Source organism: Vicugna pacos, chromosome 16 (genome assembly GCF_048564905.1).
Source record: "Vicugna pacos chromosome 16, VicPac4, whole genome shotgun sequence".
NCBI lineage: Eukaryota > Metazoa > Chordata > Mammalia > Artiodactyla > Camelidae > Vicugna > Vicugna pacos.
Window position 1 is genome coordinate 8948915 of NC_133002.1, and position 15539 is coordinate 8964453.

Sequence of the window (15539 nt, forward strand, 5' to 3'; positions counted from 1 at the left end):
ATTGAACAGAAGTCCTTTAAATGTAAAGAAATACATATCTGGCCAATATCTAAGCAAGAAAAATGTAAAGATACACAAAATTAGGAATTGAAAAGTTCAAAAAGTAATCAAATAATCTTGGAATACTATCTGCTCCTAAGTTCAAACAGTGAATAAATAAACTAGCTATAACTGAAAATAAAAAGGAAAAAGTAGTAGATCATGTACTTCCACTTGTAGGCTCCAAGCTCATATACTTCTTAGACAAATTTTTTTTAAGAATTATAATGTAATATAAACTTTTCTTAACTTAGAAAAAAATGAAAGCCTTCTATTTTATATCTTTGAAGTTAGCAAATCCTGATGCTAAAATGTAACAATGATAGCAAAAAAAAAAAAAGGAATTGTTCTACACCACCCTCATTGGATAATAATGTATGGAAAAATCCTAAATACAATACAGGAATCCACCATTATCTAATAGATTTTATAGGAGAGGATTGTTTAATATTAGTAAATCTATTAATATACGATAGCATATACGTTGGCTTAAAAAGAGGAACATTTTCTAAAAAGGCAGTTCACAAACATTGACATACATTCCTGAAGTAGAGAAAAAAGAGAAAAAATGTGTGTAGTTACTTGAAGTGGGTGTGTAGTTACACCATTTCACGTGGCAGGCCACGTCTGCTGCAGATCTGAATCATTCATGATGGTGAATTAGTAGTGATTTTTCTATTAAAATCAGGAGCAAGGAAAGCAATGGCCTTTGTTACTTCAAGTATTTCTCATTACTCTAAAAGCTTTAGGCAAAATAAAAATTAAATGCTTAAATGATGGAAGAAAAAAGAGCAGAGAGCAGAAGGGGCACCCGGGAGCACGCTCACCTTGTTACAGGTGCAGAAGCCAGAGCGGGTTCTGATGGAGGAAATGAAGCAGGCGCAGCTCTGTGCGGGCCCTAGCCCCGGAGAGCAAGGAAGGGGCCACATATAAGGAAACGGGTGAGAGAGAGAGGTGAGATCAGCTCTGTTGTGAGGTGCTGCCCATTGCAGTGCCATCCCTGGGGACCTCAGAAATTAGCCCTCCCAGGGAGGGTCGAGGGCTTGGGGAGCCACAGACCAGTAAACAAGCCCAGGTCTCTGGTGAGTCCAGTAATGATGCTTCATGGCTTTGCGATGCTTTTGATTTTCTCACAAAAGGCCAACTCTTCTCCACCGCTCATACTGGCTCCGTGGGGTAACTAGAAGGGGTTATTAATCACGTTCATCACACACTCAGGGCAATGAGGTCCTGAGAGGTTCCTAAAGTCACCCATGGAAGCGAATGGTGGAGCTGGAACTGGACCAGAGTCCAGACCGAGAGCTTTGCTCTCCCAGACCCCTGGCTTAAAGAAAGAAGAGCTTTGAGCAGAGAGCTGCTGACTTCCAGGCCTGCCTAGAGCTGGGGATGAGAGGAGGCACAAGAAAGAAGGCAAGGGGGAGAAGCCTGCTGCAAACTCAGTGCCCTAATGAGCCCTCAGAATGCAGTGCCTTCTCCCTCAAGACCTTGTTAGTAGGGGCCACTGGGACCGCATCTTGGGGGTCCCCTAATGATTCTGAAAGTGGCAATAGACGAACCGAGTTGTGTTATGCCCACCATAATGGAGAGCTTACACTTCCTTAGCTGTAGGACCCCCTACTCCTCATATCTGCCAGGGCAGCCTGGTGCAGTATTGAAAAGCATGGACGTGGTCTCCACTCAGACTCATTTGTTCAGCTATCAGTGGTGTGACTTAGGACCCGCTGCTGAACACCTGTGGGCTTCAGTTTCCTCATCTGTGAAATGAGAACAATATCTGGACCACTCAGAGTCGGTCTGAGACTTAAAAAGGAAATAGCATGCTGCAAGTCCTTGGCAGGGAATCAGCAAATATTAATAATACTAAAATAGCAATCATTAATATTTTCTGCATTTTAGTACATTAGCTTAGTTGATCTTCCTAATAACTCTTTGATGTAGCTTCGTTATTTGCCCCACTTTGCAGAGGAGGAAACTGAGGCTTAGCAATGTCGTACATCTAGGATGTAACTGGAGCTGGAATTCAAACCCCGTAATGTGGTTTTACCAACTTCCTATAAAACTTTCCATCCTCACTTCTTCCAACTACTTCGGAAAGTAACTGTTGCCACATACACCCCTGTGACTCTGTCTCTGTCATCGAGATGTACTCTGATGTTAGTGCCAACCTTTTCCAGCTCCTTTTTGGTCAGGTAATATCCACTTACAGGATATTAGTCAATTGGGAAAGATTAGTGGCTTATTTTCACCTTCAGATGCTTGCTGTCCGTCTTACAACGTGCCTGGTGTCTGTCATGCAGTGGATGAGCCCAAGAATCCACGTCAAAGCTGTGCTCATCCTGCCCCCACCCAGTCCTCACCTCCGGACTCTAATTCTAATTAAAAGCTGCTACCATCCAGAGTATGTCTCTCTTACTGTCTCACTAAAACAGCTCCTGTCTGCCCCACAAGGCATCATAACATGTTTCAAAGGTACAGTCATTAAGACTGTGTCCTATTTTTGAGCAAAATTAGAGAAATGAACCAAAAGAACAAATTAGAGAATCTGGAAATAATATGTGGGAATTTGGTATGTGACATGGGGGAGCCAACAGAGCAGTAGGGGAAGGGACAGGCCTTTCAGTGAACAATGCTGGGGCAATCGGATATCCACAGGGCAAAGTGACGTTAGCCATCTTTCTCACTCCGTGCACAAAACTCAGTTTCAGGTGGACAAGATACTTATACTGAAGATTAAAAATGTCAAACTGTGGAAATAGTCTATGGAATATCTTCATGATCTTCTAGGAGCTCAATCATTCTTAAAGAAGTCCAACAAGCATTGATCATTTTTAAAAGACTGAGAAATTTGCTTGCATTAAAATTTAAAATCTCTATTCATCATAGGGCAACTTTTTAAAAGTGAAAAGACAGTTACAAATGCAAAGACATCTGCATCACATATAGCTGTCCTGGAGTATCCAAAATATATCTAAAACTTCTGCAACCAACAAGAAAAATACAAGGGATCCAACAGAAAATAGGTTAAAGACATGAAGGAGGATTTCACAGAAGAGGAAGGGAATTTAGGAAAGGAAGTTCAGCCCTATTTGTGATCTAGCAAATGCAAATTAAAATCACACTGGAGACACCATTTCATGTTCACTGTATTGGTCTGAATGAAGAAATGAGGTAACAAGTTTTGATGAGAATATAGAGTTTTAAAAAATATTGTACACAACTGGTAAGACCATAAAGTGGTACAAGAACTTTCAGAAACAATTTGATTTTATCCTTTAAATCTGAAGGTGCATGAATTCCATTTCTAATTAGCGGCCATAGAGAAATTCTTGCATGTGTGCACCAACAGGTGTGTACCGGAGTGTTCACAGAAGCAAAATACCTTCAAACAGAAAAGAAATGATAAACTGTGGTGTGTTCATCCCATGCAATGCTAAACAACCTTAAAAAGTAACCGAGCAACAGTTGTAGACACTAATAGGCGAATGACACAAACATAATAATGAGTGAAACACACAGGTCAAAGAAGAATAACTATTGAGCGATCTCATTTATAAAGACCAAATATAATGGCAAAATCCACATGATGGGCATGTGGGTGTTCCCTGTATAATTATTTGAACTTTATTATTATATGCTTGAAAATTTTTACAATAAAATGTTAGGGGAAAATAGTCTGCCATTAAATAGAGGACCTGGCTAAACATCTTGTTATCAAATATACTAGTTTTTATAACCTTTGTAACCACTTCTAGGAATCTGTCCGAAAGGTGGAAGAGCAAAAATGAGGGAAATTTTAAGTAACTTACATACCTACCAATAAAGGAATAATAAAGAAAATTTATATTCACCATAGCTTTGCTGCAACTCTCTCTTATTTGACCTAGGATGAGTCTGGAGGTGAGGCTAGGGAGGGAATGGCACCTGGAGATGAGATGCCCTCTGACATTCTACCCATTGTCCTTGGACTCTGCCCTCCTCCCAGAAGCTCCACCGTCCCTCCCGTAAATGGACCTCCGTGGGACCCTCCCATCACTGCCATCTTCCTCTCAATTCTAAGGCGAATTAACTTTCATTCTCAAGCTGAAAATACCACTGCATATATCACATTTGTATATAAGTATTTTACTTATAAAATACATTAAAAATAAAAGTGGACGTGCAAAGTACTATTAATGAAATAAAAATAATCAGAAAGATACTGTAGACTTTTTCAGCTCTGCGGGGAGCTGAAGTCGGGCATTGCAGCAAGGTCATCCTGTTGAGTCACATCTGTATCACTACCACCTTAAAGTAAATATGGTGCAATTGTCATCATTAGCATCTGTCACCATCAGTCCCAGTATAAATTAAATGGTCTAAAAATGCAAGCAAAGCTGTTTTCCAACCAGCTGATCTCTATTTCATGAGGGCTTTGAATTGCCGCATGCTTACATAATGAATCTTTTTTCTTTTCCTTGATAGTAAACTGAGTTAAAGTAACGTCTGTTAACAAACAAGCCGATGTGCCCTGGAGCTGGTAACTCCTCTCAAAATAAGGATATAGGAGAAGAATATGAGTTGGGGGGGAGGAAGAATACTTGTTTCCCCTGTCCCTTAGATAAAACATAAGCAACCTGCACTTTCTTCATGAGATGACAAGGAATCCAGTCTTGAAAATGTAGACTAGCAATGGATGAGACAAGATCCTTGCACAAATTGGGGCTACAAACTACTCAGGACATAGGACAAAACTCAGAGATGCAGGGACTGGGTTGCATTATTATTTATAATGGTGGAAAATTGGAAACTAAATACCCAGTGGTTAAGTAAATGTTGGCAAATGCAAATGATAGAATATTAGAAAGTCACAAAATTTTGAAGCATACATTATATTAAACTCAAAAAAGGAGAAAAAAGTTGCAAATAAAATTGTATTCAATATCATGCCTTGTGTAAACAAACAAAAAGATTGTGTGTGTATGTGTGTGTGTGTGTGTGCACCTTTTGTAAATAGGGGGAAACATGATTTGGTTTTGTGCCTGTTGAACCTGAGGTTCCTGCAGGATGTTCATGTACAAATATCCAACACACAGTTAGGTATGAGAATCAACAGCTTAGCATCTGGGATGGAAATAAAAATGGAGGGTCATCAGCATGCATTGCCTTTAGGTTGCTATGGGAGTATAGAGGCAGGACACCCAAGCCAGCCCAGGGGTGCATGCATGATTTCCTGCAAGAGAGAAGACCTGGGACAAATCTTCATGGACAGAGTTTCCTGAGTTAACAGGGTGTGAGAAAAGAAGACCTTCCAGGGGGAGAACACAGCCTTTGCTCTGTCAGCAGGAGAATGTGCAGGAAAGGGTTCCATTTGGGCTCCGGAACCCAGAGGTTCCCTTCCGTGGACAGCTGTCAACAGAGTTCTCAGCTCATCCTAATTCCCTGCCAACTCCTTGCCATATGGCAGTCTTGAGACACTGTGAGGCTCTTCCATTGATCCTGCAAAGAACTTCTCTCAAACTTGCTGATGAGAGCCAGGGGGAAAGCTCCCTTAATTAACAAAGAATTGTTAATGGTTTTAGTTGATGCCTAAGGCCTCTTTGAGGAGTTAGCAAAAGTAGAGCAGTCCCAGTCTAGAAGTTATTCCAAATCTTTATTTTCCTCTATAGTGTTGGGGACATGAGGCTAGAAAACATTTAGGGTCAGGCTGCTAGAGGGGCTGGATTATACTACAGAGCAGAGAAAGGGCAGGTTATTTGTTTGAGACTAGCAGGGAAGCTGGGTTTGAGGATGGTTATAATGAGCTGTGATGGGAGATGTGAGGTGACCTTGTGAGATGATGGAGGGGATGAGATGAGGCAAATCTTGCCCCAGGCTCCACCCACCTCTCAGCCCCACATTGCAGGCAAAGCAAGGATGTCACAAGTCCCTGCTCCTCCCCTCCCAAGATAATAGGTGGGGCTAAACCAGAAATCCAAAGTATCAACTCCATCCCCAAAACACTGTGACCTTTACTGCATTTTAAGACTTTCTGAGATTCATTTTAACTCCATGAAGTGCTGATAACAAATGCCAGTCCATAGCAAGTGCTCAAAAATATTTCTGTTAAATAAATGAATTTTGCCTTATCCATGAAGGTTATACTTGAAAACATTTTGAGAAAATCCAAAACATTTAAAAGAAACTAAAGATAATTATGTCTGTGGCAAAGCCAAGTATTTATCTGGCCCTGGCTCCCCCTGGAAGATGCTAATTTTTGAGGCCCCCAGGGGTAACAATCGGGTGTAGAAAAATCCCAGAGTGAGGATGATGTCAGCTGAGTTGTTTGTCCCTTTGTCTTTCTGTTCTTTATAAGCTACTCCGATGTGGAGGTCTGTGGGCCAGCATGACTGTCCCTCCTCTTTGCCCAGGAAGTTTCTGCCCCTTGACTTGGTAAGTGTCATCCCAAGGCCCCTCGCTGCACGCTCCCAACTTGGTTTCCATAAGTCAAGTGAAGTTCATCCTGTGGGCTCTGGAATGGCTTCTCCCTTCTCCTGAAAGATCCAGTTGGATGCGGCTGCTTGAATGTGTGGGTTAGGGACAGGGAGGAGTCAGTGATAACTCAGGTTTAAAACCTCCTACCTGGAGGAGGGCAAGGCTGTTAGCAAAATAGTTAAGTCAAGAGCAGATTGAGAATGAAGACCAGTTCAGATCTGGAGAGACTAGGGTGATGGTCAGAACATGTCCATGCAGAAAAAACTAAACCATTAGATGGTGCAGTTAACCCGTTGTGGACTTTAGGACATTATTCTAAACATTAATTATCAGAAAACATTTTCCTCTGCTCAAGCCTTTTGCTCCCTGGGGAGCTCCAACTCCAGCCTCTTCCTGTTGGGAGTAGACTCCACGTGAGTGACTTAAATATCTATCCCTCAGCCGGAGGTCAAGGTGGATCACTGTGTGTTTTATTGATATGACCACTGAGGGCTGGGGGAAGGAGAGCATTATCTCAGTGATCACATGTGTGTGTGTGCAGGTCACAGCATCGTAAAAGCCTTATTTGCTCATCAGATCCATGATAGGATGTGTGTTGGATGATGTGCAATTTGACTCAAGAAACAGAAGAGCAAAAAGGCAAGTGATGGTGGAGTTGGAAGCAGAAGGAAACTCGGTTCTGGTATCTGCTTATCTGGCATGTGAGAGAGAGGTTCACTGGGCATCTAGGGAGGCAGCTCAGGAGGTATCCACTAAACCCACCTGGAGCTTAAGCCTGGAAACTCATGCTGTTCAAAAGCTCCTTTTACATTTTTCTTATTCAGTGAAAGGTCAGTACAATGGAGCCCAAATTTCCTAGACTCTATATGGAAAAACGCAATATAATCTACTTATTTAGAACTTCTAAAAGGCTGGTAGTCACCATCTATGGAGCTGGAAATGTGCTCAATGATATCCCCTCATTCAGTTTCACAGCTTTTTTCCTGAAAAGTCCAGGCTAAGTCTCATGGCTTCACAGGTTCATCTCTTTATAGTCTGGGCGATTGTAGGCATCTGACCACTGCCATCACGTATGTTGACAAGTGTACATGCAGACTGCAGGGACACAGGGCTGAGGGGAGTCCGCTTTCCCCTACCCTTCCTCTGAAGCCTCCATTCCATCCCCTGGGAACTTACATACCCAAATTGTGGCCACGCCACCATGGCTTGGAATTTTCTTCTTGGCATTTTGGTTTCAGGAAAAATAATCTTCCCCCTTCACTTTAAAAGATTACATTTGCTTCCCTTTTTATGTCAATTCATCGATCTCTGTTTGAGTCTGTCCAATGCCCTGTTCCGACCCATTAAGAGTCAGATATATTGGAGACTAAACAACCTGCTACTCGAAACCAATGGGTCAATGATGAAATCAAAGAAGAAATTTAAAAAAATGCCTTGAGATAAGTGACAATGGAAGAGTCAGATGTATTAAGTCTTTTCTTATCATGTCTCAGTCTTTAACTCTATTAAATGTTATGTGTCCTTACCTCCCGGCCCTCTCCTGGACTTTGCTGCACTTTGCCACCATTGGCACCTTCTAGCTTTGCTCAGTTCAGTTCTCCTGCAGGTGGAAGAGAGCCATGGGTCTGGGAGCCTCGGGAAATGATTCGGTTGTCACCCAGTTTGTCCTGCTGGGCCTGACGGAGACTCCAGCTCTGAAGCACATCCTCTTCATCATCTTCCTGTTTGCTTACATAGCTACTGTGGGTGGCAATTTCAGCATCCTGGCTGCCATCTTCACTGAACCCAAACTCTACACCCCCATGTACTTCTTCCTGGGGAATTTGTCCCTGCTGGATGTCGGCTGCATCAGTGTCACTGTCCCTGCCATGCTGAGGCATTTCATGCCCAGTCACAGAAGCATCCCCTATAAATCCTGCCTCTCACAACTCTTCTTCTTCCATCTCCTGGCTGGGGTGGACTGCTTCCTGCTGACCGTCACGGCCTATGACCGCTATCTGGCCATCTGTCAGCTGCTCACCTACAGCGCCTGTATGAGCTGGGGAACCCAGCAAGCCCTGGCGGACATGTCCTGTGCCTTTTCCTTCACCAATGCACTGACACAAACTGTTGCCTTATCTACTGTTAAATTTTGTGGTCCCAGTGTGATCAACCACTTCTACTGTGACCTCCCACAGCTCTTCCAGCTCTCCTGCTCCAGCACCCAAGTCAATGAGCAGTTGCTCTTTGTAGCAGCAGCCTTCATGGGTGTGGCCCCCTTGGTCCTCATCGCTGTGTCCTATGCACATGTGGCAGCTGCAGTCCTGCAGATCCGCTCTGCAGAGGGCAGGAAGAAAGCCTTCTCCACGTGTGGCTCCCACCTCACCGTGGTGGGCATCTTCTATGGCACAGGTGTCTTCAGCTACATAAGGCTGGGCTCATGGAGGCTTCGGACAAGGACAAGGAGATTGGCATCCTCAACACTGTCATCAGCCCCGTGCTGAACCCAGTCATCTACAGCCTCCGGAACCCTGATGTGCAGGGCGCCCTGTGGAGGGTGCTCACAGGGAGACAGCCCCTCAAGTGAGATCCCTTCCTCTGGCCTCGATGAATGTCATGGTTCCGCTCACTGCTTCCAAGAGGTATGGTGGTTACTGCAAGTGGAAAGTGAATATGATGAAGTCGGACCAGGGACTGGCTTAGGAAGGAGAGTAAAATAAAAACGATAATAGCTGGTACTTGTATCGTGATTCCCACGTGCCAGGCCTCTGTTCTAAGTGACTGACATCTATTAACTCATTCAATCCTTTTAACAACCAGTGAGGTAGATACAGATTTACAAATTACGGATTAAGACACTGAACCTCAGAGAGGTTAAGTAACTTTCCCAGCGGCACACAGCTATTGAATGTCAGAGCTGAGATTTGAACCTAGGCAGGCTATGACTTGAGCTACTGCCTCTCAAAAGTAAAAAATCATTTCAAGGGGGAAGGGTATCTCTAAGGTGGGATGGACAGATGGGCAGGAAAAGAGCCAAAAAAAAAAAAAAGAGGAAGACCAGGAAGATTAGTGTTATAGAAAGAAACTATTCAAATAAAATGAAAATATGAATTAAGAAGTTTTGTCCCTTTAACACTGAGTTTGTTCCAGAGCAACTGGTAGAGGTTGAGAGAGTTACTGGAGGCCAATTTTGACAAATAAACCAACAAAAAGGGAGCAACTTTTAAAACTCAAATCTGAGGGAATAGGCTCTGTTTAGAAAAATCATAGAGATGAGGTAGGATGTTGGACCACCACCAACAAATACATGAAATGAAGTTAGTTGAGAAAGAGACCTGGCTCATTTGGAAGGGTCTCCCTGACGGACTGAATGAAGCCCTTTGCCCTCTCGGACGTAAGCCTGAACCAGCCTCGCCCTCTGCATTGCTGGAAGGAGGAAGACACTCCATTTACTCAGTTTATACCTTTACACAGCTTTTTCCATAATGCAGTAATAATGCACACTTATTGAAAAATTAGAAAGTACAAACATTCAAATTACCCACAAGTTCACCATTCAGAGATAATCATTATTGACATTTAGAATATAGTTGTGATCAATTTTTTCCATTCCCAATATGTATTTGTAAAAATGGAATGATGCTATCCTTAAAGCTCTATATCCTGCTCTTTTCACTTAATAATGTGGGTGGACCTCTTTACAGGGCATTCAATATAGATCTTTCTCCTCTTTTCTCTAGATTGCACAAAATTCCTTTGAATGGAAGGAACAAACTGGACTTAACTACCCTCCGTTAGTGAATCTGTGTGGCTTCAAATAATCTTGTTGAATGGGTGTTGTAATGAGCCTGAAAAGAACCTTTTTTATTTTTGAATGGATAGGTTCATTGAGTCTTTCCCCACTGATATGAAATGACCCCTTCACTGTCTGCTAAATATCCTTAGAGCCTGGGGTCTGTTGTTGGACTCTCCGCTGCACTGGTTAATCACTGTGGTATTGCAAGTTCATACGTGGTTGTCAAGGTCTTTCTTGCTACTCTTCTTTCCCTAGCATTGGCCTGTCCCAGCCTTACTCATTCCTGCGGCTGCTTCCTCTCATACAACCATCCCTCCAGATTATTTGAAAAACATCTGTTTATAAAGTTCAACTAATACAGCATCAGTGTACAAATGTAGGAAGAATTAACACCTTTGACCTCTTGACTTTCCCAATCTGGATTAAAGTGTATTTCCTCAGTTATTCAAGGCTTCTTTTATACCATTAGAATATCTTTACATTAAGATCATAATTAAACCTCCACTTACGTAAGGTCCAGCATTACACTCCTAGGCATTTTCCAAAGAGAAATGAAGACATACATCCAGAGAATTGTTTGCACATACTCATCATATCTTTATTTGTAATGGCTAAAATCTGGAAACAGCCCAAATGTTCATTAACTGATAAATAGCTGAACAACGTGCAGTATCTCCGTACAGCGGAGCACCACTCAGTGACAAAGGGCTGTGATACAGGTACAGCCGACATGCTTGAATCTCAAAAGCATTGTGCTCATTGAATGAATCCAGTTATTAAAAAGTCTACATACAGTGTGATTCCATTTATATGATGCTATGAAACAGGTGAAACCAGAGGGACAGAAATCAGAAATCAGATCAGAGGCTGCCACGGCTAAGGTGTGGAGAGGGTGTTGCCTGCAAAGAGGCAGACAGGAACTTTTTGGAGCAGTTGAAGTGTTCTATGTATTGATGCACGTGCTACATGCAAAGCTGTATACTTTTATCGAAACTCAACAAATTTGACAATTAAAATGATTAGTTAAGCCAATATTTAAAGTTATATCTTAGTTAACCCAATATTTAAAGGTATACCTTGAAAAAATGCAATGTGAAAAAGAAATGAGAGAAATAAGTACCAGAATCAGCTTATCTGGCACCCAGCATGAACGCCCCCAGGGACACTCTCTCTGGTCTTGCCAAGTCATCTACGCCCCTGGATCTTAGTCCCACCAGTAATGTGGGAACTAGGAGGGCAGAGACCGTGAGCCACCCCAGGACCCGGAGCTGTCCTAGCCCCTCCTCTTCCACTTCCCGTTGCAAACTGTAAAGGCTATTTATACTGTGAAATAACAATAGTAATAGTAATAATAACAATAATAATAGCAACAATAATAATATAGTACCTGTCTCTTTCCTCCTTTCTCAGAGGCATTAATTAGGAGCCTGGAATGATGTTGTGAATCTAATGTTTCTTGAATAGACTCCAAAATAGTAAGCAGATGAGAGAAAGCCTTAAGGACTAAAGGACTGAGGTTGTTTGCCTCTGGCTTCCTGTGCAATCCCTGGAGGGGGGTGCGTGTGTGTGCGCGTAATTTTTAGGGCCCCTAGGTGCTTGTTAGCTCCCACGTACAGACAGAGCACCAAGACAGACTTGCAGGCCCTGCCTCACTCCTTTTATAAGCCTTCTGCAGAAAGGCCACCTTGGGTCAGCTTAGAACTCACTGCCCTCCCTACCAGAACCCCTCCCTGAAACTCCACCCAGAGTAGAAAGGTCAGTCCCTCTGCTCCAGAACTCCTAATTTCCTTCCTTCTTGAGTAAGGAGGGATGAAGACCCCTCATGATCTTCATGTGGCTTTTTCCTTGTTGCGAGGAGAAGACAGGACTGAGTGAAACCTGGATCCAGGGAATGGTAGTGAAATGGAATGGGGAAGTCTTCCACTCTGAGTGGTTAGAAGAATGAAGGGCAGAGCTGGCAAACAGAGGGGAACAGAAGGGTCCAGACCAGGGAGTAACGAGCAGGGAACCAACAAGAGTCTGGGGAGAGCCAAGGGGGCTGATCTGGGCAGAGAATCCATAATTCCAGACTCTTTTAACTCTACATAAACCTAGTGCTAATGCAGTGCAGCCTTTCATATTACAGCAGGGTAAGTGGAGAGATGGAGAAATGGAGAGATGGATGGATGGATGGATGACAGGTAAATGGGATAATGACAATGACAAGGGACTTGGGAGGCAGCAGGGGTTGGCAGAAAAATAACAATTCTCCAGCCCAAACAAATTCTTACATCCTTGAACGTAAACAAGTTATCTTTTTTGAGCCTCATTTTTTCATGTTTAAAATGACTACCTACCTGCAGGAAAATCTGTAAAGTTTAAGTGGAGTAACATATGTGACAAAAAGTTTATGTTTAAGTAAATGTTTAGCTTCGTATTTTCTTTTTTCCTTCCTTCTTTCAATCCTCTCTTCCTCCCTCCCTGCCATCTTTTTTTCTCTTCTGTTTTCTTTTTTCCAAAGTTTCAGTGTTAGTAGGACAAACTTGTTAATAACAAAAGTAGCACAAGCATCTGGGCTCCAACTCCATAGCTCTTTCCAGTGTACTCAGTTGTCCTTATAAACCAGGACAGAGAGAGAGAGTCAGGGAAAGAGATAGAAAAAGAGAGAGAGTTTTCGAGAGAAAAATTGGTGTATGGCTTTGTGTAGAGACAGAAATAACCCAAGGCAAGTTGGACCAGAGGACCAGGGGTCAGCTGAACCTCATAAAGACAGGGAAGGTGGGAGATGACTGGAGAGGTGGGCGGGGCAGGGGGGACAGACGTACCCAGGAGAGAGATGCAGCCTCTGTTGAGAGCACGGCTGAACGCCTGTCACTGTGTGTCCTCCCCGAAGCCGCCCTGACTTCCCTGTGTGCCTCCGTGTGCTCCTGTGCTTCACCCCTTGCTCCTCTCTTCACTCAGCTTCTTTTATGTCTTTTTATTTCCTCACATCCTGTCTTCCTACCCTTCCTCATCTTGCTGCTCTCCTGTATTGTGCTTCGTAGAACCTCAGACACTCACTTATCTGTGGAGCTAGTCAGTCACTCTACACTTACACAAACTTAACAGTTGTTAAGCACTGAAACGCTTCCATCCCACATTGGTGAACAGCCACTGTCCTGAGCCCCCGGAGCAGTTCCCTCTGCCCCAGCTCCTTCCCTGGGATCCCCTGGATCTCAGGGTGACCAGCAATGAGAGGGTTCATGTCTGGCTCCATAGGGGCCTCCAGGATCCTACTCCAGCTCTAGGCTGGTGTCCGTTCCATCCACAGGTGCCCATGCCGTGTTACCTCAGCATCCAGTAGACACAGATGACGTGTCTCTGTGTGTCTCTGTCCCGCTTCCAGCAGGTCCAAGTCTTCTCCTCCCACCACAGCTCTCAGCAGCAGCCTATGGAACCAGGTGCCTGGGACAACAGGACCGCTGTCACGGAGTTCATCCTTCTTGGCCTCACAGAGAACATAAGACTGCAACCCATCCTTTTTGCCATCTTTCTCTTTGCCTATGTAATCACGGTTGGGGGCAACCTCAGCATCCTGGCCGCCATCCTTGTGGAGCCCAAACTCCACACCCCCATGTACTACTTCCTGGGGAACCTGTCTCTGCTGGACATCGGGTGCATCACTGTCACCGTTCCTCCGATGCTGGCGTGTCTCCTGACCCAGCAGTGCAGAGTTCCCTATGCAGCCTGCCTCTCACAGCTCTTCTTTTTCCACCTCCTGGCTGGCGTGGACTGCCACCTCTTGACAGCCATGGCCTATGACCGCTACCTGGCCATCTGCCAGCCCCTCACCTACAGCGCCCGCATGAGCCGAGAAGTCCAGGGCGCCCTGGTGGGCCTCTGCTGCACCATCTCCTTCATCAATGCTCTGACTCACACAGTGGCTGTGTCCGTGCTGGACTTCTGTGGCCCTAACGTGGTCAATCACTTCTACTGTGACCTCCCGCCCCTTTTCCAGCTCTCCTGCTCCAGCATCCACCTCAATGGGCAGCTGCTTTTTGTGGGGCCACCTTCATGGGGGTGGTCCCCATGATCCTCATCTCTGTGTCCTACGCCCATGTCACAGCCGCCGTCCTGTGAATCCGCTCAGCGGAGGGCAGGAAGAAGGTGTTCTCCATGTGTGGCTCCCACCTCACCGTGGTCTGCATCTTTTATGGAACCGGCTTCTTCAGCTACATGCGTCTGGGCTCAGTGTCAGCATCGGACAAGGACAAAGGGATTGGCATCCTCAATACTATCCTCAGCCCCATGCTGAACTCAGTCATCTACAGCCTCCGGAACCCTGATGTGCAGGGCGCCCTGAGGAGGGTGCTGACGGGGAAGCGGCCCCCTGAGTAAGCTGCCAGTGGCTTCAACCTGCACCTTTTCCCTGAGCACCCCCACTTTCTTATGCCGAAGGCCTGGATGTGGGTAGGGGACTATTCAGGGGTGGATTAAGGAGGAAGGAAAGGAGACGGTAGGGGCCAGTGTAGAATATGTTTTGCCTTGAATTGGGGAAAAAGGCTAAAGTGTAGCGAAAAGAGTACTTAGGTAGCTGATAGAAGATGAATTAAAGACAGATGGGAGAAAACTGTAATGTGGGTTAGGAAATGGGACGAAAATCAATGATTTTGTATTTTTTAATTTAATCACTATTCAATTGAAGTATATTTAAAATCTTAATTAAAGTAAAACTTTGCCCTCCTCTCACCTCTTAAGATAGAATATGTTTGTACCAGAATGTGGGGTCTGGTTTTTAAAAGATTCTTCTTCGGGAAATAAACCTAGCATTGTGAAATTAAGTTGGGGTTGACATAGCCTAGCAGGGAGCTGTCAGGAGCTGTCATGGCCTGTCAGAGCGCCTGCCAACATCCTCTTCAGAGCAACACTGTCAAATACCTGTTCCTGAAACCGGGGTCCCCATCCTGACTAATCATGCTTAGGGACAACACTTTGTCATGTCACCGCATGAGCTAACTCTCCCACACCTCCACCTAAAACCTGAGGATGTATCAACATACGTTTCACGAGAAGCATTCAGAATAGTACATTTTAGCAAAGTACCCTGATTTATAATGGGCATTCTGTTTAATACACATAGAAAGTTAGTAAAGCTGGAGAAGTAAGGGGAAACAGAGGGAGATATTGTTTGTATTTACCAGTGAATCAGTACTAGAAACCAAGATTTTACCAAAAGTGTGAAACTAAGGCAATCCAGAGAGAAATGGTGAATAGGATATAGTCGATTTCACGTGCAGCTGTGACCATTCCTAGAATT

The 15539-nt window shown here is 44.1% G+C and overlaps 2 protein-coding genes across 2 annotated transcripts; both read left to right on the top strand.

Moving 5' to 3' along the window:
• Window positions 1-8108: 8108 nt before the first annotated feature.
• Window positions 8109-9066, top strand: LOC140686279 (putative olfactory receptor 3A4). Its single transcript, XM_072940001.1, is given in 2 exon segments — window positions 8109-8907; window positions 8910-9066. Coding segments are annotated over 2 exon segments (945 nt in total). The 3' UTR covers window positions 9056-9066.
• Window positions 9067-13615: 4549 nt separating this feature from the next.
• Window positions 13616-14729, top strand: LOC107035198 (olfactory receptor 3A10-like). The gene is given in 2 exon segments (XM_072940002.1): window positions 13616-14283; window positions 14286-14729. Coding segments are annotated over 2 exon segments (945 nt in total). The 5' UTR covers window positions 13616-13673; the 3' UTR covers window positions 14621-14729.
• Window positions 14730-15539: the final 810 nt, after the last annotated feature.